Source organism: Clarias gariepinus, chromosome 10, assembly GCF_024256425.1.
Source record: "Clarias gariepinus isolate MV-2021 ecotype Netherlands chromosome 10, CGAR_prim_01v2, whole genome shotgun sequence".
In the NCBI taxonomy this organism is placed as follows: Eukaryota; Metazoa; Chordata; class Actinopteri; order Siluriformes; family Clariidae; genus Clarias; species Clarias gariepinus.
The window spans coordinates 12,355,218-12,378,509 of NC_071109.1; the positions used below are offsets into that span (position 1 = coordinate 12,355,218).

A 23,292-nucleotide genomic window follows, 5' to 3' on the forward strand; every position below is an offset into this window, starting at 1 on the left:
AAGCACATTTCTATTAAAAGAGAATCCTTCCACTGCCATCCAATAGTACTTATACTACAGATTTACAGCAGGTAAGTGAAGTTTTTTACATACTTTATATGATTTCTTAATGTTTCTTCTATTTGGCCATTTGGGCCACCTGGACATGGCTCAGATTTGCAGGTATGTTAATGTTATATTGTAAATCTTGAACTTATTTTAGAATTACAATATTAGCTTACATAACATTTCACAAGATTTACATATAATCTTAAATAAACTTTAATAATCTTAAAATATTGGACCGTGTTCTTACAGGACAACAGCTGCAGTTTTCAACAGAATCATTAAGTTTACTGCAGGAGCAATAGCATTTTTGGTTATTAATTCTATCCTAATTCTGATTTGAATTTTATTAATTTTGATGGAATTTCTAATGGATATTTACAATAATATGCTTGATTTCATTCCTTTTTATGATTTGCAGCTGCTTATGACAATCTTGTTTGCTGGCATTAACCATTATTATGGAGGTCATAGTGGTGTGTCTTCTTCTTTCCACTTTTAATAGACTTCCATACCAGTTGGAAGGTAAAGTTTGCTTCACAGTGGACAATCAGAAATAATAATTTATAAATCTTTAAAAATGACTTTATATTCAATAACTATTTTTAAATACCCCTTTTCAGTTGCTACTCTTTCAATATTTACCATAATTTGTTTATATGGAACTCTGGCATCACTTGTTAATTCCATATACTCCAAGACCATAATACCAGTTGGACCCGCACTCATAAAGGTATTTTTAAATTGCTACAACATGGGAAATTTAAGTTGTTAAAAGTACTTAAATGATTTGAATGTCATTTTGTCTTGTACTTTTCATAGAATAATGATAAGAAGAAAAAATCTGCTGCTACAGCTCCATGTCCAATTCCATCTTCTCGTGGGACCAGTGGACTGCTAGAAATTGCGAAATTGCTGGAAAGCAAAGGTGTATGTGGTATACCAACAGATACTGTATATGCTTTGGCCGCTTCTTGCAAGCATCCAAGTGCAATAGAGAAAATCTACAATATTAAAGTGAGTACCATGCAATTCTTCATTTATATTTGATGTACTAACCTGTTTGAGAAAAATTTAACTTGTAATCATTTTCTTAAATTATCCTCCACAGGAACGTCCTGCAGAGAAGCCCATCTGCATCTGCATTTCTAGTTTGGAGCAGCTTGTTCCAACAAAACCACCATTTAGTCCATTGCTCTGGGAGTTCATGAGAAATGTATATCCAGGAGGGATCAGCTGTATTGTCCCAAAAGGAGACTGGCTCCTTAAACTTGGTAAGACAGCAGCATTAGAATGTCTGATCAAACATTTTCATTTTATTATTGTGTAACTTGCATAAACCTATTGTTTTAAGGTGTGGGGGCTGCATACGATCGTGTGGGGACCAAGGACAGCATAATGATTCGTGTCCCTGACCACACAGTCACTGCCCATCTGTGTGACATCACTGGGCCTTTGGCTATCACATCTGCAAATCCAAGTGGTGAACCTGACAGCACACATCATGACATGGTTATTAAGTAAGTTGTATTTCATGACTCATGACTGTTGCAATAAACTTGCAATGTACACTAAGGTTTGTTAAAAAATCATCAACCCTGTTCGTAGTCCAAATTAATATTGCTTCCTATTTTATTGATTTATAGAGCAGAGACTTTGTAATTATTTGTGCACTGAAATTCACTTATAGATTTTGTAATGATCCTTACTGTTTATGGTAAAAAAAAGAAACCACTGTGTAACCAAACATTTTTGGTAGTAAATAAAGGTTTTAACATTAAGGCATAACAGAAGAACTTTTAAATGTCTACCAGGCGCCTTGGACACAAGATCCAAGGAGTACTGTGTGATGGGCAGTCCAATGAGCTGGTAGGCTCAACTGTGGTCAACTGCCTGAAAATTGATGAAGGTAATCCAAAAATGAGTTTACCAAAGATACAGTATTTCTACATTGTTTACCTTTTTAATGTCCCTACTAATAGACGTTGCTTTTTAGGTACCATACATTTCCTGCGAGAAGGTTGTGTCCCTGCAACAAAGGTGCAGCAAATTTTTGAGAGGGTGAAAAACAGCATGTTATGAGAAATTAAGCTACAGCATCAAAGCATACAAACTTTAATTTAACTACAGTGTAAAAACTATGGTGATAAAAAGGCAAAATGTCTGACAGATTATTGGTAATAAATTTAAAAGTGAGAGCATGATGGTAAAATAACTATATAAACTATTAATGTTTTGTTGTTGTAAAAAACATTGTGGAATAAACATGCCCAGGAGAGATGGATGATATTATATACTTTAGATGGATGATAGTATATATTGTAGGTGTCTATATATGATATGTGAATATATATTTTTCTAAATGTGTTACCATTTATAAACATTGACACAGACACTAAATTATATGCTGGCATGTATGTTAATAGTATCTCCATTTTTTTTTTTGTAATTTATTGCCTAAAGTGTAGGATAAATAAATCAAGAAAGAAATCATTCTTCTTCCTCTTCTTGTATTTTTGTTATTTGACCAATTTCTTTTTTATGGTATTTTAATAAAAGCATGTGTTACTACAAAAGGGTAATTAAAATAAAATCTATACACAAAGCACTTAAAAAGATCATAATATCTGAAGTGACCACAGTACAATCAACTATTTATTGTGAGTGAAGCTATCCAATTGTTAAAATTATTATGAACTTTTATATGAAAGGACACAGGGAAAAAATAAACTAATTAAAAATAAATAATATATATATATTTTTTTACTTATGCTGGCATACCCAGCAATTCAAACAACAGCTTTCTTATATTTGCGAATGATTGCCAATAACACTATTATTAGTCCAAGTACACTATGTGGCCAAATTCATTCAGTTTGTATAATCCCATTCAATTAATAAAGGGTTGGTCCTTCTTTTGATCTTGTAGTAACCGCGACTCTTTCAGGAAGGCTTTCAACGAGATTTTGGGCAAGGTTGTGGGGATTGCCCCATTTCAACCACATTAGTGAGATAAAGCACTGATGTTGGGTAAGGGGTCCTGGATGCATTCAAAAAAGGCTGCTAACTAGCCAACTAGTTAAATCAGGTGCATTGGGAGCAGAGAAAACACCAAAATGTGCTGGACTTTCCTTCCAAACACTAATCTCATCCCTACCCATTTTCTCTTTCATCCCTTCATATCCCTAAGAAAAATGCGGGACCAATATATGTACAGTACATGTAAAAATCAAGTGTTCACTTTCTCCTGTACAGTTTATATTTATATTTAGTGTTGTAATATTTTTGTATAATTAAGGCTTTTTCATACTTTGTTTTATATTTTGTGATATAAACAAAACAAATCAAAAGTTAAACATAGTTCATAGTGATGGAGAACAGATTAATTCTATTTACATATATTCCTATGAACAAAGACTGAACCACTGTACGACCAAATCAGGTTACGAACAAAACTTAGGAATGAATTACATTTGTGAACTGAGGTTCCACTGTGTTTTAAAAGAAGCAGCTAATTATAAAGTTTACAATGTGAAACACTGTTCTTTTGTCTTTTTCTTTACAAGGCTGCCTTTTCAAAAATATCAAGTGAATATATATATATCAATTCACTTGATATTTTTGAAAAGGCAGCCTTGTAAAGAAAAAGACAAAAGAACAGTGTATGTATATATATATATATATATATATATATATATATATATATATATATATATATATATATATACTTGTTTTATTAACCTTGCTAAACTTCTCTTTTCACAGAAACACTTCTTATTCCCTAGACATTGAATTTTGTGTGCGACAGTTTAAAATCAGGAAATTTGATCTGTTGAACTAATGTACACTTCAGTGAGGCAGCACACACCTGCCACCTGTTAATACTTATCTCTTATTTTGTTACAGTTTACTGTAATGTCTTTTTAATCATTACTTTGTTTGTAACAGTCCAAATAACTGCAGACCATTATGAACATGCTTATATTTCACCAGGTCTTTTATTGTGCTACAAGCATACCTTACTACTACCATAAACAGTGAAAAACAGTTTTATCATGTCCCTGCTTTTACTCCTTCTTCCACACTTGTAGGTCACGGTTCAAACAAGATTTCTCCCTAATGTAACCTCATACAAAAATATACACTCCCTGGGCTTGTTGCTCAGGTTTGCTGTTCTCTGGCAGAGCAGAGGTCTTGTTTACAGCTGGAAAGTGTGGATTTGAATAAGAATTTGTGGCATTTAAAAGCATTTTCTGTGGGGTAATCCAGATGGAGAATCAACACACACATACACACACATTAAAACAATTGTTTTTTTAAACCTGCCAAACCTCTAGTTTCACCCCTAAAATCATGCAGACTGTATGTAATCTGTAACAGTTTGGGGATTCCGGTCGCATGAAACTCATTGTTGACACACCCTCCATGTAAATAACAAATAAAGCATTTAAAAAAAGACAACTATAGTAAAACCTACAGGGGATTCCATTTACGTTTTATAACAAACCATAATGATATTTGTTTTAAACATTTATTTCATTTTTATTTTGTTAAATAAACACACACACACACACACACACACACACACACAACATACTGTATAGTTGAACATTGTTTAACACTTGTTAAATTTTTTGTAATTCTTTCAATCATGTTCTTTTATTTGTGTTGCTTTTGTGTAATGAGTAATGTGTAATTCCTATAACCTTGTTTTACACCCCTATAGTATGTAGCAAATTAACAACAATAAAAATAAACAACAAATAACAAGCAAATAAAATTTATTTAAATTCAATACAGTAAACTTTTATAAAATGTGTTTAAAATGCTTTCCCTTATTATATGTTTTACAATTATATTCTTATATTATAAACATTTTATATATGATGAGAAATGACAAGTTGGGGAATTTTATCTTATCATCTGACTTGAGAGTTCACAGTGTCATCTTACATTACCACACCTTGGTTTTTAATTAACTGATACCTCAATTTTGTATGTTTTTCCTGATAATATCCAGTACGTGTGATTATACAGAAGGAATGTCTGGCATAATGAATGTAATATACTGACCTAAAACTTCAGTTTTTATAGAAAATGTGTGCATGATGCGTTGGTGTAGTGGTTAGCACTGTCGCCTTGCACCTCCAGGGTCTGGGTTCAATTCCTGGCCAGGGTCGAATCCATTCTCTGTGTGCATGGAGTTTTCATGTTCTCCCTGTGCTTGGTGGGTTTCCTCCCACAGTTCAAAGATATGCAAGTTAGGCTAATTGCCGTTCCCCCAAAAAATTGCCCGTAGTGTATGTGTGTGCCCTGCGATAGATTGGCACCCTGTCCAGGATGTACCCTGCTTCGTGTACTAAGTCTCGTGGGATAGGCTCCTATCCCTTAATACAGGATGATGTGGTATAGAAGATGAGTGAGTGAGTTAGTGTGCATGATAAATTACTTGGAAGTATGGATCTTCTTGTTAGAATTATTTATCCATGAAAAAAAAAAATTCTTATTGGTTAATTGGATGCCAAACATAAACATACATAAAAAAGACAATAGCTAAATTATCACGGATTCTATTCACTATGAATAATGATACTTGTGTCACAAATGTTTCCAGTCCCATGCCACATGTTATTTTTGTTTAGGGCTTTTTTTGGGTTGCACAAGGTTTATACACATAGCCCATGACTGAAAGTGGAGAAAGTACAGGGTGGGCCTTTTATATGGATACACCTTAATAAAATGAGAATGGTTGTTGATATTAACTTCCTGTTTGTGGCACATTAGTATATGTGAGGGGGAAAACTTTTCAAGATGGGTGGTGACCATGGTGGCCATTTTGAAGTCGGTCATTTTAAAACCAACTTTTGTTTTTTCAATAGAAAGAGGGTCATGTGACACATCAAACACTGGGAATTTCACAAGAAAAACAATAGTGTGCCTGTTTTTAACAAAACTTAATTCTTTCAATTATCCAAATCATCACCTATCCACCACCTTGCTTGACAGTGGGTTTGAGGAATTTATGCCGAAATGCTGTTTGGGTTTTGCAAAAGGCCAAACAACTCCACTTTGCTCCATTTGTCCGGAGGACATTGTTCTAGAAGCCTTGTGGTTTGATCAGATGTAGTTTTGCAAACCTCAGTCATGTATTTTTTTGGCAGACCTATCCAACAACAAACTGTACTTGCTCAGTCTTCTTGTAATTGTGCTAACATTTAACATGCTCAGTGAGGCCTGTTGGCTCTGAGATGTAGCTTTTTTTTTTTATATATATTTCTCTGGTCATTGCTCGGTCTGAGATTGGGGTCAATGTGCTTGGTCATTTACACCTGGGAAGACTGACAACTGTCTTGAGTGCTTTCCATTTGTGAATAATCTTTCTTACTGTAAAATGTTGAACCCCAAATTGTTTGGAATTGGTTTTATGACCCTTTCCAGATTGATGTGCAGCAACAATTGCTTCTCAAAGCCCATTGTTTATTTCTTCTCCTCTTGGCATTGTGTTGCCACACACCTGAATCCTCCAGACCAGATAAACTGTCTAATAAACCAGTCTAATAAACCAGATAAACCAGTCAAAACTTCTGTTACCATAGAGGTCTGTAGCACTACTAACGATAAATTAAGATTAAAACCTGATTGCAACTTACCATCTTAAATCCTGTGGAAGCAGCAAAGGGGTACTTAGTATTAGCCACATTTTTGTTAAATAAATACAGGTGCTTCTCAATAAATTAAAATATCATCAAAAAAAGTTAATTTATTTCAGTAATTCAATTCAAAAAGTGAAACTCATATATAGTAATATAGATTCACTACACACAGGCTGACATAGTTTAAGTGTTTATTTCTTTTAATTCTGATAATTATGGCTTACAGCCAATAGAAACCCAAAACTCAGTATCTCAGAAAATAACAATATTGTGAAAAAGTTTAATATTGGAGACTAATGTGGTCACACTTTAATTAGCTAATTAACTCAAAACACCTGCCAAGGTTTCCTGAGCCTTTAAATAGTCTCCTAGTCTGGTTCAGTGGGTCACTAAAGGTCATTGCTAAAGAAGCTGGCTATTTACAGACTGCTGTATCCAAACTCCTTAATGGAAAGTTGAATGGAAAGAAAAATGTGGCAGAAAAATGTACAAAAGCAACAGGGATACCCACAGCCTTAAATGGATTGTGAATCCAAGCCTATTCAAGAATTTGGGGAAGATTCAACAGGAGTAGACAGCAGCTGAAGTCAGTGCTTCAAGAGCCACCACACAAAGACGTATCCAGGACATGGGATACAACTGTCACATTCTTTGTGTCAAACCACTCTTGAACCAGAGACAACATCACATGGGCTAAGAACAAAAAGGATTGAACTGTTGCTCAGGGGGCCAAAGTCCTATTTTCAGATGAAAGTACATTGTCTATTTCATTTGGAAATGAAGGTACCTGTGTCTAAAGGAAGAGAGGAGAGGCACAAAATCACACTTCAAGGTTGCTTGAAGTCCAATGTAAAGTTTGCAGTCAGTGGTGGTTTGGGGAGCCTCGTCTTCTGCTGGTGTTGGTCCACTGTGCTTTATCACGTCCAAGGTCAGCGCAGCCGTCTACCTGGACGTTTTAGAATATTTTATGCTTCCCTCTGCTGACCAGCTTTATGGAGATGCTGATTTCATTTTTCAGCAGGACGTGGCACCTGCCCACACTGCCAAAAGTACTAATATCTGGTTTAAGTACCATGGTATTGCTGTGCTTGATAGACCAGCAAACTCACCCTACCTAAACGCCTAGAAATCTAGGATCATTAAATCCGGCTGTTCATGACATCACTTTTACTCAACATGCATATAAGAGTAGGTATTTTATTAGCACCATGGTTTTGGGAGCATATGAGACAAACTGGTTTTAAACTTCCCGCAGGAAAAAAAACATACAATGATCTGTCCATAGAAATTTTGAACGCCTGCTTTGAGGGCAAAAGTTGTATTTGTCCCAAAAAGTGATGAATACGTACCACAAATCAAATGTCTCAACAATAAATTGACAGATGGCACAGGCAGCAGCACTGGGGATTAATTAAATGTAGACGTCACTTGGATGACAGGGAAGCAAGACACTCTGCAATCCTGAGTGTTCTAAACGTTATGTCTCTACATCATACAGCAGTCGCACTCCTACATGTGGGAGACTTGAATAGTCCCGCGGGAGTGTTAACTCTCAGTGCAGCTTTTTAATCAGAATACGAGGGATGCACAAATGCAGAAGACAACAATAACATGAAACTTGTCCTTTTTAGAGTACTCCCAACTTTCGTGGCTTGCACAATATGTCACTGAGCCATTCTAACAGTTTACACATCCCATGGAAAAAAAAAAAAAAAAAAAAACTTTTTCCACAAGGAAAATTACTTAAAATTACTTAATTTCCTTAAGCCTCGATAATCTTCTGTTGAAGAAATTATATTTAGTTCATTTTTTATTGAACAAAACCAAAACAAAATATACATTTAAAATAGCACCAATATGTTTGGATAAACATATACCAAAACAGGGCACACACTAAACGAAAACAAGTAAGAAATAGCAAAAAACACTGAAAGAAAGAAAAAAGTTGTAAATAAATAAAATAGTTGAGTAAATACAAATACAAAGGGGTCTCTTTATTCCTCTTCCAATAAACCAAGGTCTCTTATTATTCCACAAATCTTGGAATCTCAATGAAACACATTTCCTTCTCTCATCTTTGGTCACTGCTCTATGCTTAAAGTGTAAAGAAAAATATTTGTAATCTGACAAATACGATGGCCTTTAAAAGCAAATCATTAACTCATACAGTAGGGCTTGTACTATGCCATAAGTGCCATGTCTATGTACTTGTGCACTTGTCTGAATCAGCCCATTATAAAGATTTTATTAGGGAATTTACAATAATAGTCGTTTTTTAAATGTTTGTTTTCAGATTTTTATAAAATTATCTATTTTTTTTATTATATACCAATTATCATATTATAACGTAGTAAATCTACTAAAAAGCAAAAGGTTAATTTAAATAATTTCTTTTATTCACACTTATGTAGGCATATTGCACAAAAATTTAATATCAACACAGCAAATGTCTACAAAAGGAAAAGGGAGTATATGTATTACAGTATAGAAATATAGTTGTCTACAACTAATTTTACTTTATAATAAATTACCATATTGTATGTCTCAGTGCTACTGTTTTTTCAGAGAAACAGCTACAACTAATTAAAAGAAAAATAAATAATTCTATAAATAACCATTATTTTCACAAGATTTTCCTTCAAAGTAACTGTCCTTCAGTACAAAAGTAGTTGATTTAGACATGAACATAATCAAGCTGTTTACTGCAGCTGAGCTAGCAGTGGTTCGCAGTTAGACAGAAACTCCAACCCCTCCACAGCTTCTATAAGGCCATTCACTTTCTCTGGTGGCAGCACTACACTTGCATTATTGCGGAACTTTTTCTGCAGGCTCTTATCACTCAGTGGCTTCCTCCAATGGCCATAGAAGGTGTCACAATGACCTTGTAACACAATTCCATTCACTAAAGTGACCTGCACTTCACCATACATTCGGTCAAAGTTGGCTGGATTGTCCTGGGGGTGCTCTACACGGACGCGGGAGAGCAGGGCATGAAGCTCTGGCCTCAGTAGTGCTTCAGGCTGAAAGGACTGCACTGTTACCTGGCCATCGAGCAGAGTGGTGCAAGCATTGAACTGGAAGGAGTGACGTGCCTGGTGCTCTGACTCTGGGAAGGGCCGATTTATATACTTTGAATGTGGCACCCGTAGTAGGATTTCCTGCACTGAGTTTGGGGAGATGACTCCATCAGAAAGATGCAGCAAAGCCTTGTGGACATGGGCAGCAGCATCAGCAACCCAGTGCATGCCCAAGTGGGCTGGAAATCGCTTAAAGGCAATATCTTGTGTCTCCAAAAGGAATGTGTGCTCTGCCTCTTCGGGCAACACCATCGGCCTTGGGCTATAGTCTTCATAAAATGCACTAAAACCAGCTACCCCAGGAACTCCATCCAGGACCAGGGGGCTTGCCTCCAGCCCACGTGAGGCTAGCAGGGCAGCTTCAAGGCCCAGACGAGAGGCATTACCAATGTGCAGAGGCTTGGACTGAGTGGCAGCATTGGCCATTGGCGCCCCTGCTAATGAGGCAGCGATGGCCAAGGCATGGCTGCACTGAGAATGGTCGAGGGAAAGGAGCCGGGCACAGGCAGCAGCACTTCCCAGTGTCCCCACGACACTAGGGGGATGGAACCTTGAAAAAAATAATTTAAAAGGATATTTAATTCATGCCTTTTAATGCATTTATTAAAAACTATTCCGAAAAGTTTGCATACAATTACAAAATCATAGTCTTCAAGTCAGACATTACAGATCATATTTATGGCATAACTTAAAACATATCATATCGGTTGCTGAAAAATCAGTCACAGCAGAAATGTCTCATTTATTCTATTCATCCATCTGTGTTTTTAGTCATGGACCGACCTACAGTACATAGGTTAAGGTTATGTTTAAAGGTAAGGCTAGCATTCCTTTCTTAAGGTTTATGTATATAAAATTTAACCACACTCACATTGTTCAGTTGAATTTGTTTACTACAGTGGCAGTTCTGTTTAAACTGCCCTCAAAATATTACTTATTTTAATACTATTATTACTAATTTTAGGACTATATTAGAACGATGAGGTATCGTGTTATGATGGTTGCTCAACCTTGTTTTACGGTGATGTGTAGAGAATTATTTTTTTTTGTTATAGAGACAATTCTTACCTCTTAGGAATGTTGTGGGCTTCATTGGAAAATCTCATCAGGCGACCTTGCATCTCAGTGCCAATGTTAAAGGCCATTAGGAGGTCCAGACCACTTGGCTTGCTGTTTTTGGGAAACATGTCACAAATGGCAAGAAGAGCAGGAAGCACTGCACCAGAGGGATGAGTTGCAGGGTGCCAAGTATCATCACAGTCCATAGAATGAACCTGAAGAAAACATGCTAATCATCAAATGGTGCCTTGTAAGTACACAATTTGGCTTATTACTGGCAATGCAAGCTGTCTGCTACATATACTTTAGAAGTATACCAATTCCTTTATAAAGGTCAAGATGTAGCTTTTAGCTCTTTACCCTAGTTGAACAATATCACATGAATGGATCAACATTTGACCACAGGACAATATGAGATAGGCTTAATAAGAGTTCCATTTTCTCTTATTTGCCAATGATGCTATGGGGAGAATTTTTTTTTTTCAGTCCCTTATTTCAAGTATGAAAAGGAATACTCACTGCTACTCCATTGACTAAGGCAGCTAGGGTTGGGGAAAGCTTGGTTCCACTGCGCCCATAAACAAAGCTGATGTCATCGGGAGCGTACATGTGCTTTGAGAGAAAAGAGGAAAGATGGGTCACTTGCTGTTACATACAATGAGCTCTGCCAAAGTAGCCTGTGGACAGGCTTTATTTCACCATTGGATACTGCATTGCTTTTGTACAAACAGGAGTTAAGGTTTGAAAGATTGGAAAAACTTGACAGTGTAGACAAAACACACACAAAATAAATTCGAAAGGGGTGTTAGGGGTGAAGTATATTCTATAAAGCCCATGCCATTGTTCTAGGGTCAGCATTTGGTGCATTTTCGTACTCCCTTATTAGTTTATTGTTATAGAGACAATTCTTACCTCTTAGGAATGTTGTGGGCTTCATTGGAAAATCTCATCAGGCGACCTTGCATCTCAATGCCAATGTTAAAGGCCATTAGGAAGTATATTCTATAAAGCCCATGCCATTGTTCTAGGGTCAGCATTTGGTGCATTTTCGTACTCCCTTATTAGTTTATTGTTAACATGTTGCTGTTGTGTGCCATTACCTGGCAATGCTGAAGTGCAAGTTCAAACACTTCAGTGGTGCTACCCAGCAGACCTACACCAATGCTGTCCAGCACCATGCGTTTGCTTCTTTGGAGTACGACTGGTGACAGATGACTTGGCTGCACTCTCTGGATGAATTTAGTCATGGACCGACCTACAGTACATAGGTTAAGGTTATGTTTAAAGGTAAGGCTAGCATTCCTTTCTTAAGGTTTATGTATATAAAATTTAACCACACTCACATTGTTCAGTTGAATTTGTTTACTACAGTGGCAGTTCTGTTTAAACTGCCCTCAAAATATTACTTGCTGTTACATACAATGAGCTCTGCCAAAGTAGCCTGTGGACAGGCTTTATTTCACCATTGGATACTGCATTGCTTTTGTACAAACAGGAGTTAAGGTTTGAAAGATTGGAAAAACTTGACAGTGTAGACAAAACACACACAAAATAAATTCGAAAGGGGTGTTAGGGGTGAAGTATATTCTATAAAGCCCATGCCATTGTTCTAGGGTCAGCATTTGGTGCTAACTCTGTGCTGAGAAGAGAATTATTAACATGTTGTTCTGATCAGAAATGTTGTACTTTCTCCTTATACTTAGAAATGAACGTCCATTAAACCATATATTTATAATCATTTGTACTCCCTTATTAGTTTATTGTTAACATGTTGCTGTTGTGTGCCATTACCTGGCAATGCTGAAGTGCAAGTTCAAACACTTCAGTGGTGCTACCCAGCAGTCCTACACCAATGCTGTCCAGCACCATGCGTTTGCTTCTTTGGAGTACGACTGGTGACAGATGACTTGGCTGCACTCTCTGGATGAATCGACCAAAGCTGCTGGTTACAGTCTCCTCGGGGTTGGGTCGGTCCATGACTAAAAACACAGGAGGGAGAAAAGAATAAATGAGAGATTTCTGCTGTGACTGCTTTTTCAGCAACCAAGTAACCTGCTAAATATGTTTTGGTACACCAGGTTACTTTAAATCTTTGTCCAATTTGATCAATATAAGAGTGTGTTAAGAGTAGTAGAGTTAGCTCACCATCTAGTGCGGGTTTATGGAGTCCTCTGATTGTAGATAGGGTGGACACTTGTCTGAATGATCTCTAGATAATTGAAAAATTTGTATCATAGAATGTATTAGTATTAACATAACACAAGATATATGTCATGTTTTTTTAACAAGCATGAGTTCATGATTCTTTATTCTAAATAATCCAGCTATATTTTACTAGATTATAGAAATAGTTAAGGTTAGGAGCATCAGGAGTAACGTATACCACGGTCCAAGTTGTCATATAAAAATAGTAAAGAAGCAAAGAAAGCTTCCAAAACCTTTTTACGCAACAGGGGTGGGATATTTCATCATTTGAGTAGAAACTTTAAAGTCCTAGCATTTGACCAATTATGTCATCCTTCAAGTTGAGGCAACAGGTTGGTTGGGAGCCTTAAAGCTCCATCTACTTTACTTAAGCACATTTCTATTAAAAGAGAATCCTTCCACTGCCATCCAATAGTACTTATACTACAGATTTACAGCAGGTAAGTGAGGTTTTTTACATACTTTATATGATTTCTTAATGTTTCTTCTATTTGGCCATTTGGGCCACCTGGACGTGGCTCAGATTTGCAGGTATGTTAATGTTATATTGTAAATCTTGAACTTATTTTAGAATTTCAATATTAGCTTACATAACATTTCACAAGATTTACATATAATCTTAAATAAACTTTAATAATCTTAAAATATTGAACTGTGTTCTTACAGGACAACAGCTGCAGTTTTCAACAGAATCATTAAGTGGATTTACTGCAGCTGCAATAGCATTTTTGGTTATTAATTCTATCCTAGTTCTGATTTGAATTTTATTAATTTTGATGGAATTTCTAATGGATATTTACAATAATATGCTTGATTTCGTTCCTTTTTATGATTTGCAGCTGCTTATGACAATCTTGTTTGCAGGCATTAACCATTATTATGGAGGTCATAGTGGTGTGTCTTCTTCTTTCCACTTTTAATAGACTTCCATACCAGTTAGAAGGTAAAGTTTGCTTCACAGTGGACAATCAGAAATAATAATTTATAAATCTTTAAAAATGACTTTATATTCAATAACTATTTTTAAATACCCCTTTTCAGTTGCTACTCTTTCAATATTTACCATAATTTGTTTATATGGAACTCTGGCATCACTTGTTAATTCCATATACTCCAAGACCATAATACCAGTTGGACCCGCACTCATAAAGGTATTTTTAAATTGCTACAACATGGGAAATTTAAGTTGTTAAAAGTACTTAAATGATTTGAATGTCATTTTGTCTTGTACTTTTCATAGAATAATGATAAGAAGAAAAAATCTGCTGCTACAGCTCCATGTCCAATCTCATCTTCTCGTGGGACCAGTGGACTGCTAGAGATTGCGAAATTGCTGGAAAGCAAAGGTGTATGTGGTATACCAACAGATACTGTATATGCTTTGGCCGCTTCTTGCAAGCATCCAAGTGCAATAGAGAAAATCTACAATATCAAAGTGAGTACCATGCAATTCTTCATTTATATTTGATGTACTAACCTGTTTGAGAAAAATTTAACTTGTAATCATTTTCTTAAATTATCCTCCACAGGAACGTCCTGCAGAGAAGCCCATCTGCATCTGCATTTCTAGTTTGGAGCAGCTTGTTCCAACAAAACCACCATTTAGTCCATTGCTCTGGGAGTTCATGAGAAATGTATATCCAGGAGGGATCAGCTGTATTGTCCCAAAAGGAGACTGGCTCCTTAAACTTGGTAAGACAGCAGCATTAGAATGTCTGATCAAACATTTTCATTTTATTATTGTGTAACTTGCATAAACCTATTGTTTTAAGGTGTGGGGGCTGCATACGATCGTGTGGGGACCAAGGACAGCATAATGATTCGTGTCCCTGACCACACAGTCACTGCCCATCTGTGTGACATCACTGGGCCTTTGGCTATCACATCTGCAAATCCAAGTGGTGAACCTGACAGCACACATCATGACATGGTTATTAAGTAAGTTGTATTTCATGACTCATGACTGTTGCAATAAACTTGCAATGTACACTAAGGTTTGTTAAAAAATCATCAACCCTGTTCGTAGTCCAAATTAATATTGCTTCCTATTTTATTTATTTATAGAGCGGAGACTTTGTAATTATTTGTGCACTGAAATTCACTTATAGATTTTGTAATGATCCTTACTGTTTATGGTAAAAAAAAAGAAACCACTGTGTAACCAAACATTTTTGGTAGTAAATAAAGGTTTTAATATTAAGGCATAACAGAAGAACTTTTAAATGTCTACCAGGCGCCTTGGACACAAGATCCAAGGAGTACTGTGTGATGGGCAGTCCAATGAGCTGGTAGGCTCAACTGTGGTCAACTGCCTGAAAATTGATGAAGGTAATCCAAAAATGAGTTTACCAAAGATACAGTATTTCTACATTGTTTACCTTTTTAATGTCCCTACTAATAGACGTTGCTTTTTAGGTACCATACATTTCCTGCGAGAAGGTTGTGTCCCTGCAACAAAGGTGCAGCAAATTTTTGAGAGGGTGAAAAACAGCATGTTATAAGAAATTAAGCTACAGCATCAAAGCATACAAACTTTAATTTAACTACAGTGTAAAAACTATGGTGATAAAAAGGCAAAATGTCTGACAGATTATTGGTAATAAATTTAAAAGTGAGAGCATGATGGTAAAATAACTATATAAACTATTAATGTTTTGTTGTTATAAAAAACATTGTGGAATAAACATGCCCAGGAGAGATGGATGATATTATATACTTTAGATGGATGATAGTATATACTGTAGGTGTCTATATATGTATGTGAATATATATTTTTCTAAATGTGTTACCATTTATAAACATTGACACAGACACTAAATTATATGCTGGCATGTATGTTAATAGTATCTCCATTTTTTTTTGTAATTTATTGCCTAAAGTGTAAGATAAATAAATCAAGAAAGAAATCATTCTTCTTCCTCTTCTTGTATTTTTGTTATTTGACCAATTTCTTTTTCATGGTATTTTAATAAAAGCATGTGTTACTACAAAAGGGTAATTAAAATAAAATCTATACACAAAGCACTTAAAAAGATCATAATATCTGAAGTGACCACAGTACAATCACTCCAATGTCTTTCAATATTTTACAATCAACTATTTATTGTGAGTGAAGCTATCCAATTGTTAAAATTATTATGAACTTTTATATGAAAGAACACAGGGAAAAAATAAACTAATTAAAAATAGATAATATAATTTTTTTTTTACTTATGCTGGCATACCCAGCAATTCAAACAACAGCTTTCTTATATTTGCGAATGATTGCCAATAACACTATTATTAGTCCAAGTACACTATGTGGCCAAATTCATATCACAACCATCCATCACACCTACAGTACAGTTTGTATAATCCCATTCAATTAATAAAGGGTTGGTCCTTCTTTTGATCTTGTAGTAACCGCGACTCTTTCAGGAAGGCTTTCAACGAGATTTTGGGCAAGGTTGTGGGGATTGCCCCATTTCAACCACATTAGTGAGATAAAGCACTGATGTTGGGTAAGGGGTCCTGGATGCATTCAAAAAAGGCTGCTAACTAGCCAACTAGTTAAATCAGGTGCATTGGGAGCAGAGAAAACACCAAAATGTGCTGGACTTTCCTTCCAAACACTAATCTCATCCCTACCCATTTTCTCTTTCATCCCTTCATATCCCTAAGAAAAATGCGGGACCAATATATGTACAGTACATGTAAAAATCAAGTGTTCACTTTCTCCTGTACAGTTTATATTTATATTTAGTGTTGTAATATTTTTGTATAATTAAGGCTTTTTCATACTTTGTTTTATATTTTGTGATATAAACAAAACAAATCAAAAGTTAAACATAGTTCATAGTGATGGAGAACAGATTAATTCTATTTACATATATTCCTATGAACAAAGACTGAACCACTGTACGACCAAATCAGGTTACGAACAAAACTTAGGAATGAATTACATTTGTGACCTGAGGTTCCACTGTATTTTAAAAGAAGCAGCTAATTATAAAGTTTACAATGTAAAACACTGTTCTTTTGTCTTTTTCTTTACAAGGCTGCCTTTTCAAAAATATCAAGTGAATATATATATATATCAATTCACTTGATATTTTTGAAAAGGCAGCCTTGTAAAGAAAAAGACAAAAGAACAGTGTATGTATGTATATATACTTGTTTTATTAACCTTGCTAAACTTCTCTTTTCACAGAAACACCTCTTATTCCCTAGACATTGAATTTTGTGTGCGACAGTTTAAAATCAGGAAATTTGATCTATTGAACTAATATACACTTCAGTGAGGCAGCACACACCTGCCACCTGTTAATACTTATCTCTTATTTTGTTACAGTTTACTGTAATGTCTTAGAATGCTTTTTAATCATTACTTTGTTTGTAACAGTCCAAATAACTGCAGACCATTATGAACATGCTTATATTTCACCAGGTCTTTTATTGTGCCACAAGCATACCTTACTACTACCATAAACAGTGAAAAACAGTTTTATCATGTCCCTGCTTTTACTCCTTCTTCCACACTTGTAGGTCACGGTTCAAACAAGATTTCTCCCTAATGTAACCTCATACAAAAATATACACTCCCTGGGCTTGTTGCTCAGGTTTGCTGTTCTCTGGCAGAGCAGAGGTCTTGTTTACAGCTGGAAAGTGTGGATTTGAATAAGAATTTGTGGCATTTAAAAGCATTTTCTGTGGGGTAATCCAGATGGAGAATCAACACACACATACACACACATTAAAACAATTGTTTTTTTAAACCTGCCAAACCTCTAGTTTCACCCCTAAAATCATGCAGACTGTATGTAATCTGTAACAGTTTGGGGATTCCGGTCGCATGAAACTCATTGTTGACACACCCTCCATGTAAATAACAAATAAAGCATTTAAAAAAAGACAACTATAGTAAAACCTACAGAGGATTCCATTTACGTTTTATAACAAACCATAATGATATTTGTTTTACAACATTTATTTCATTTTTATTTTGTTAAATAAACACACACACACACACACACACACACAACATACTGTATAGTTGAACATTGTTTAACACTTGTTAAATTCTTTGTAATTCTTTCAATCATGCTCTTTTATGTGTGTTGCTTTTGTGTAATGAGTAATGTGTAATTCCTATAACCTTGTTTTACACCCCTATAGTATGTAACAAATTAACAACAATAAAAATAAACAACAAATAACAAGCAAATAAAATTTATTTAAATTCAATACAGTAAACTTCTATAAAATGTGTTTAAAATGCTTTCCCTTATTATATGTTTTACAATTATATTCTTATATTATAAACATTTTATATATGATGAGAAATGACAAGTTGGGGAATTTTATCTCATCATCTGAATTGAGAGTTCACAGTGTCATCTTACATTACCACACCTTGGTTTTTAATTAACTGATACCTCAATTTTGTATGTTTTCCTGATAATATCCAGTACGTGTGATTATACAGAAGGAATGTCTGGCATTATAAATGTAATATACTGACCTAAAACTTCAGTTTTTATAGAAAATGTGTGCATGATGCATTGGTGTAGTGGTTAGCACTGTCGCCTTGCACCTCCAGGGTCTGGGTTCAATTCCTGGCCAGGGTCGAATCCATTCTCTGTGTGCATGGAGTTTGCATGTTCTCCCTGTGCTTGGTGGGTTTCCTTCCACAGTTCAAAGATATGCAAGTTAGGCTAATTGCCGTTCCCCAAAAAAATTGCCCGTAGTGTATGTGTGTGCCCTGCGATAGATTGGCACCCTGTCCAGGATGTACCCTGCTTCGTGTACTAAGTCTCGTGGGATAGGCTCCTATCCCTTAATACAGGATGATGTGGTATAGAAGATGAGTGAGTGAGTTAGTGTGCATGATAAATTACTTGGGAGTATGGATCTTCTTGTTAGAATTATTTATCCATGAAAAAAAAAATTCTTATTGGTTAATTGGATGCCAAACATAAACATACATAAAAAAGACAATAGCTAAATTCTCACGGATTCTATTCACTATGAATAATGATACTTGTGTCACAAATGTTTCCAGTCCCATGCCACATGTTATTTTTGTTTAGGGCTTTTTTGGGTTGCACAAGGTTTATACACATAGCCCATGACTGAAAGTGGAGAAAGTACAGGGTGGGCCTTTTATATGGATACACCTTAACAAAATGAGAATGGTTGTTGATATTAACTTCCTGTTTGTGGCACATTAGTATATGTGAGGGGGAAAACTTTTCAAGATGGGTGGTGACCATGGTGGCCATTTTGAAACCAACTTTTGTTTTTTCAATAAAAAGAGGGTCATGTGGCACATCAATCTTATTGGGAATTTCACAAGAAAAACAATAGTGTGCTTGGTTTTAACAAAACTTTCTTTCATGAGTTATTTATTTACTATACTATTTAAGTTTCTGACAACTTATAAAATGTGTTATAAATGTGTTATAAAATGTGTTCAATGTGCTGCCCACTGTGTTGGATTGTCAATGCAACCCTCTTCTCCCACTCTTCACACACTAATAGCAACACCGCAGGAGAAATGCTAGCACATTGAACACAATTTATAACACATTTATAGCCACTTGACTAGGTTTCCCATGGAACTGAACATCAGCTATAAGACTTGTAAGACTTGTTTGTGTGGTTTCAAAGAAACAGGTATTGTGTGTTTTATTGTATTTTAATATTGGTAAATTGTAAATATTAAGTACACATACACACATGCACGCACACACACCCACACCCACACACTGATAACTGATACCTCAATTTGTAAATACATATTTCCTATCGTATCAGGTGAATCAAAACTATATTACTTTTTTCATCTGATAGGATTTAGCAATTTACTACTCAATACCTCTGGCGACCACCAAATGGGAAATATTAATTCTTAAAGTTCACATATTATACTTAATACTTAAAAATTTTGAATAAGTCTTAGAGAGCTTGAAAATGTGTATGTTAATTTTCCAGCTTCATTTCAAGTCTCATCATACATTTGAATATGCATAATTTTTTTTCAGTTTCTCTCCTTTTTCGAAGCAATTAGCTGCTAACTGCTAACTTAAGAGGTAAAGAAGTCTAAGAAATAAAGAGACATGAAGGCTAACTGCAGAAGAAGTACAAAAGAACCACCAGCCTATTTCATGTAGCTTTTAAACATGGCACTACAGTATATAACGGCAGAGCTGGATGGATTTAAGCAGAGCTAGACTAAGCATCAAGGCGAAGGAGGGCCTCTTGGTATATGAGGTCACAACAGGGAGAAAATTTTATCTGCTTGTTTCTAGCCCTGAACAATACAAAAATGGACAAAGGACAGCAGGGAATGTTTTTTTTTTCACAAATCCTATAGACCCAATGCCCGTAAAAAGTGATTTTTGCACACTAGGTCTCATTTACTGTAAAGCCCAGAATGTCTACTTTTCATATAAGCCATTATCCACTGACATGTGAAGCATCATCACAAATAAGTTCAATCCTGAAGACAGGAACCTCCAAAACAGGTGGAAATTCTATTTCTTTGGCCTTGGTGAAAAAAAAAAAAAATTTTAAAATGCTCTTTTTTTATACAGCTTTGTAAAAAAGTAAATTAAACCACTCATCTTCTCATACATACATTTACTCACTCGCTCAATTGTTCACTGACTTTATCTTTATCAGGGTCATGCTGGGTTCCGGGTTCTCTCCAGGAAACACTGGTTGTGAGACAGGTATCATCATTTCGTGTTGTAACAGATTTTACGCATGGGTGGCACCACAGGCAAATTAAGTGCGACATTATCTTTTCTGTGGGATTGAATCACATGGGCTGGCCTTTGGTCCCCACATGCATAGATGAGATTTGGATGCCCACAATACACCAATTTCCTGGTGTTATTCAATTCACCTGCTGGTGGCGTTAAAATTGTGGCTGATCAGAGTTTTATTTTAAGATTTAACTCACATATTTAACATTTGATAATTATTTTGTGAGATTTAGAGAAAAGAAAATAAGAAACTGTCATGAAATCAAACAATAACTGATTTTTTTTTGTCTAAAGTGCAAAAAAATCCAGTTTTCTAAAAGTGTTCATATTTGCATAATATAAATTGAAAGTGTAGACTTTTTTGACATTTAAAGTATAGACATTTTAAGAAATCTTTAAGTTTTATCTAATTCACTGTCACAGTTTTTCTATCTGTAATGTCCAAACTTGATGTGTCATACCTTAAAATAGCATGTTATGCAGGATCTTCACCTAGATAGAGCCTTAGGGGTCAGGCTCGGGCCTTGAGCCCGGATCTCCGGTGTGGTAGCCGAAGAGTTTACCACTGAGCCACAAGCGTGATAGGTTTGGACCCAACTGAAGGAACGACCCGCCTCTAGGAACGACTCCTGGCGTTCCTTTTAGCATCTCCCGATTGCCGTGGGCGGAACTCCTGGATTAAACTTGGATCCAGGAAGTTCCTTGGCATCTCCCGATTGCCGTGGGCGGAACTCCTGGATTAAACTTGGATCCAGGAAGTTCCTTGGCTGGGACCCAAGAGCGCTCCTCCGGCCCGTAACCCTTCCAGTCCACCAGATACTGTAGTGAGTTCCGGATCCTCCGGGAGTCCAGTATCTGGCGGACTGTGTAGGCTGGCTGGCCGTCAATGACTCTGGGAGGTGGAGGGGTTCTGCGTGGGGGGGCAAAGGGAGAAGACAAAACAGGTTTTAACAAAGAGACATGAAACGTTGGGTTAATTCTAAGAGAATAAGGAAGAAATAAACGATAAGAAACAGGGTTAACTTTCCTGGCAATGCGAAAAGGGCCAATGAACTTCTGAGACAACTTCCTCGATTCAACCCGGAGGGGCAGGTTTTTGGTGGATAACCAGACTCTTTGACCAGGTCGGAAGTTGGGCGCTGACCGGCGGTGGCGGTTGGCCTGCCTTTGGTATCTTTGGGAGAATCGAAGAAGGATTTGCCTAGCCTTCCTCCAGGTTTGTCGACAGCGCTGAACAAAGCGTTGGGCAGATGAAACGCCCACCTGTGCTTTTTCCTCAGGAAACAATGGGGGGGCATACCCAAACTGACATTCGAAGGGGGACAGTCCAGTGGCCGAAGACTGGAGGGTGTTGTGTGCGTATTCCGCCCACTGGATGTAGGTTGCCCAAGAAGTGGGGTTATGGGCTGCCATGCACCGCAGGGTGGTCTCCAGATCCTGATTAATCCGTTCTGTTTTGCCATTGGACTCAGGCTGGAACCCCGATGAAAGGCTGGCTGTGGCCCCAATCAGCCTGCAGAAGGCACTCCAGAACCGGGATGAAAACTGAGGCCCCCGATCAGAGACCATATCTAATGGCATACCAAAAATCTGATAGACATGAATTATAAGGAGTTCAGCTGTCTCCTTAGCAGATGGCAGCTTGGGCAGAGGAATGAATCAGGGGGGATTAGAGAACGGGTCCACCACTACCAGGATGACAGAGTTACCTTGGGATGGTGGGAGTCCTGTAACAAAGTCCAGAGACAGGTGTGACCATGGCCTGCAGGGAATGGGTAAGGGATGGAGTAGGCCCTGGGGTCGCTGACGAGTGGACTTACCCTGGCTGCACACAGTAAAGGCCTTCACGTAGCCCTTTACTGTACATCCACCTTGATGGATGGCCACCAAAAGCTGCAGGAACTCGAGTGTACGTGCAGTTCCTGGGTGGCATGTCAAGGAGGACCCATGGCCCCACTGCAAGACCCGGGCCCGAGCAGAATGATGGACGTATAGGCGTCCCGCTGGACCGCCTCCTGGGTCTGGCTCATGAGCTTGAGCCCCCCGCACCTCCCGCTCTAGATCCCACTGAAGGGGTGCAATGATCTTTGACTTCGGGAAAATCTGGGCCAGCAGTTTCTCCTTCGTCTCGGGAAAGTAAGCTCGGGACAGGGCATCCGGTTTGACGTTCTTGGTGCCGGGTCTGTAAGACAGAATAAATTGAAAGCGATTAAAAAACAATGACCATCGAGCCTGCTAAGGATTGAGCCGCTTAGCTTCCTGGAGATACTCCAGGTTCTTGTGGTCCGTGAGAACTTGGAACGGATGCAGAGCCGCCTCAAGCCAATGGCGCTATTCCTCGAGAGCCAGTTTTACCGCTAGCAGCTCTCGATCCCCCACATGGTAGTTGCGCTCTGCATCTGAAAGACGATGAGACATAAAAGCACAGGGATTCAATTTACTGTCCTCACCTCTTTGTGACAGGATGGCCCCTACGCCTACCTCCGATGCATCTACTTCCACCAC

The 23,292-nt window shown here is 37.0% G+C and overlaps 3 protein-coding genes and 1 long non-coding RNA gene across 4 annotated transcripts; 3 read left to right on the forward strand and 1 right to left on the reverse strand.

The window, feature by feature from the left end:
• Positions 1-496: 496 nt before the first annotated feature.
• On the forward strand, positions 497-1,403 carry LOC128531372 (threonylcarbamoyl-AMP synthase-like). The gene is made up of 4 exons (XM_053505187.1): positions 497-570; positions 669-778; positions 868-1,062; positions 1,157-1,403. Exons 1-4 carry the CDS (start codon positions 507-509, stop codon positions 1,373-1,375), a joined length of 588 nt encoding a protein of 195 aa, XP_053361162.1. The 5' UTR covers positions 497-506; the 3' UTR covers positions 1,376-1,403.
• A 3-nt stretch (positions 1,404-1,406) lies between these two features.
• LOC128531840 (putative threonylcarbamoyl-AMP synthase) lies at positions 1,407-2,127 on the forward strand. Its single transcript, XM_053505998.1, has 3 exons — positions 1,407-1,565; positions 1,860-1,954; positions 2,042-2,127. Exons 1-3 carry the CDS (start codon positions 1,444-1,446, stop codon positions 2,125-2,127), a joined length of 303 nt encoding a protein of 100 aa, XP_053361973.1. The 5' UTR covers positions 1,407-1,443.
• A 7,270-nt stretch (positions 2,128-9,397) lies between these two features.
• On the reverse strand, positions 9,398-14,162 carry LOC128531842 (cis-aconitate decarboxylase-like). The gene is made up of 6 exons (XM_053505999.1): positions 14,103-14,162; positions 12,980-13,043; positions 12,626-12,813; positions 11,354-11,446; positions 10,844-11,049; positions 9,398-10,325 (listed from the first exon to the last, which is right to left on the reverse strand). Exons 1-6 carry the CDS (start codon positions 14,160-14,162, stop codon positions 9,398-9,400), a joined length of 1,539 nt encoding a protein of 512 aa, XP_053361974.1.
• A 656-nt stretch (positions 14,163-14,818) lies between these two features.
• On the forward strand, positions 14,819-15,654 carry LOC128531491 (uncharacterized). The gene is made up of 3 exons (XR_008361202.1): positions 14,819-14,977; positions 15,273-15,367; positions 15,455-15,654. It is a non-coding gene; the product is annotated as an uncharacterized LOC128531491 (long non-coding RNA).
• The last annotated feature ends 7,638 nt before the right edge of the window (positions 15,655-23,292 follow it).

Excerpts from the sequence above, each read along its gene's own strand:
- LOC128531840 (XM_053505998.1), top strand. The coding sequence starts at position 1,444 with ATGATTCGTGTCCCTGACCACACAGTCACTGCCCATCTGTGTGACATC. Across the intron at positions 1,566-1,859 it reads CATCATGACATGGTTATTAA|GCGCCTTGGACACAAGATCC; the intron begins GTAAGTTGTATT and ends AATGTCTACCAG. Across the intron at positions 1,955-2,041 it reads CTGCCTGAAAATTGATGAAG|GTACCATACATTTCCTGCGA; the intron begins GTAATCCAAAAA and ends GTTGCTTTTTAG.
- LOC128531842 (XM_053505999.1), bottom strand. The coding sequence starts at position 14,162 with ATGGTCTTGGAGTATATGGAATTAACAAGTGATGCCAGAGTTCCATAT. Across the intron at positions 12,814-12,979 it reads CCATAAACCCGCACTAGATG|TCATGGACCGACCCAACCCC; the intron begins GTGAGCTAACTC and ends CTGTGTTTTTAG. Across the intron at positions 11,447-12,625 it reads TTGCACTTCAGCATTGCCAG|CACATGTACGCTCCCGATGA; the intron begins GTAATGGCACAC and ends TTTCTCTCAAAG.
- LOC128531372 (XM_053505187.1), top strand. The coding sequence starts at position 507 with ATGGAGGTCATAGTGGTGTGTCTTCTTCTTTCCACTTTTAATAGACTT. Across the intron at positions 779-867 it reads TTGGACCCGCACTCATAAAG|AATAATGATAAGAAGAAAAA; the intron begins GTATTTTTAAAT and ends TACTTTTCATAG. Across the intron at positions 1,063-1,156 it reads AGAAAATCTACAATATTAAA|GAACGTCCTGCAGAGAAGCC; the intron begins GTGAGTACCATG and ends TATCCTCCACAG.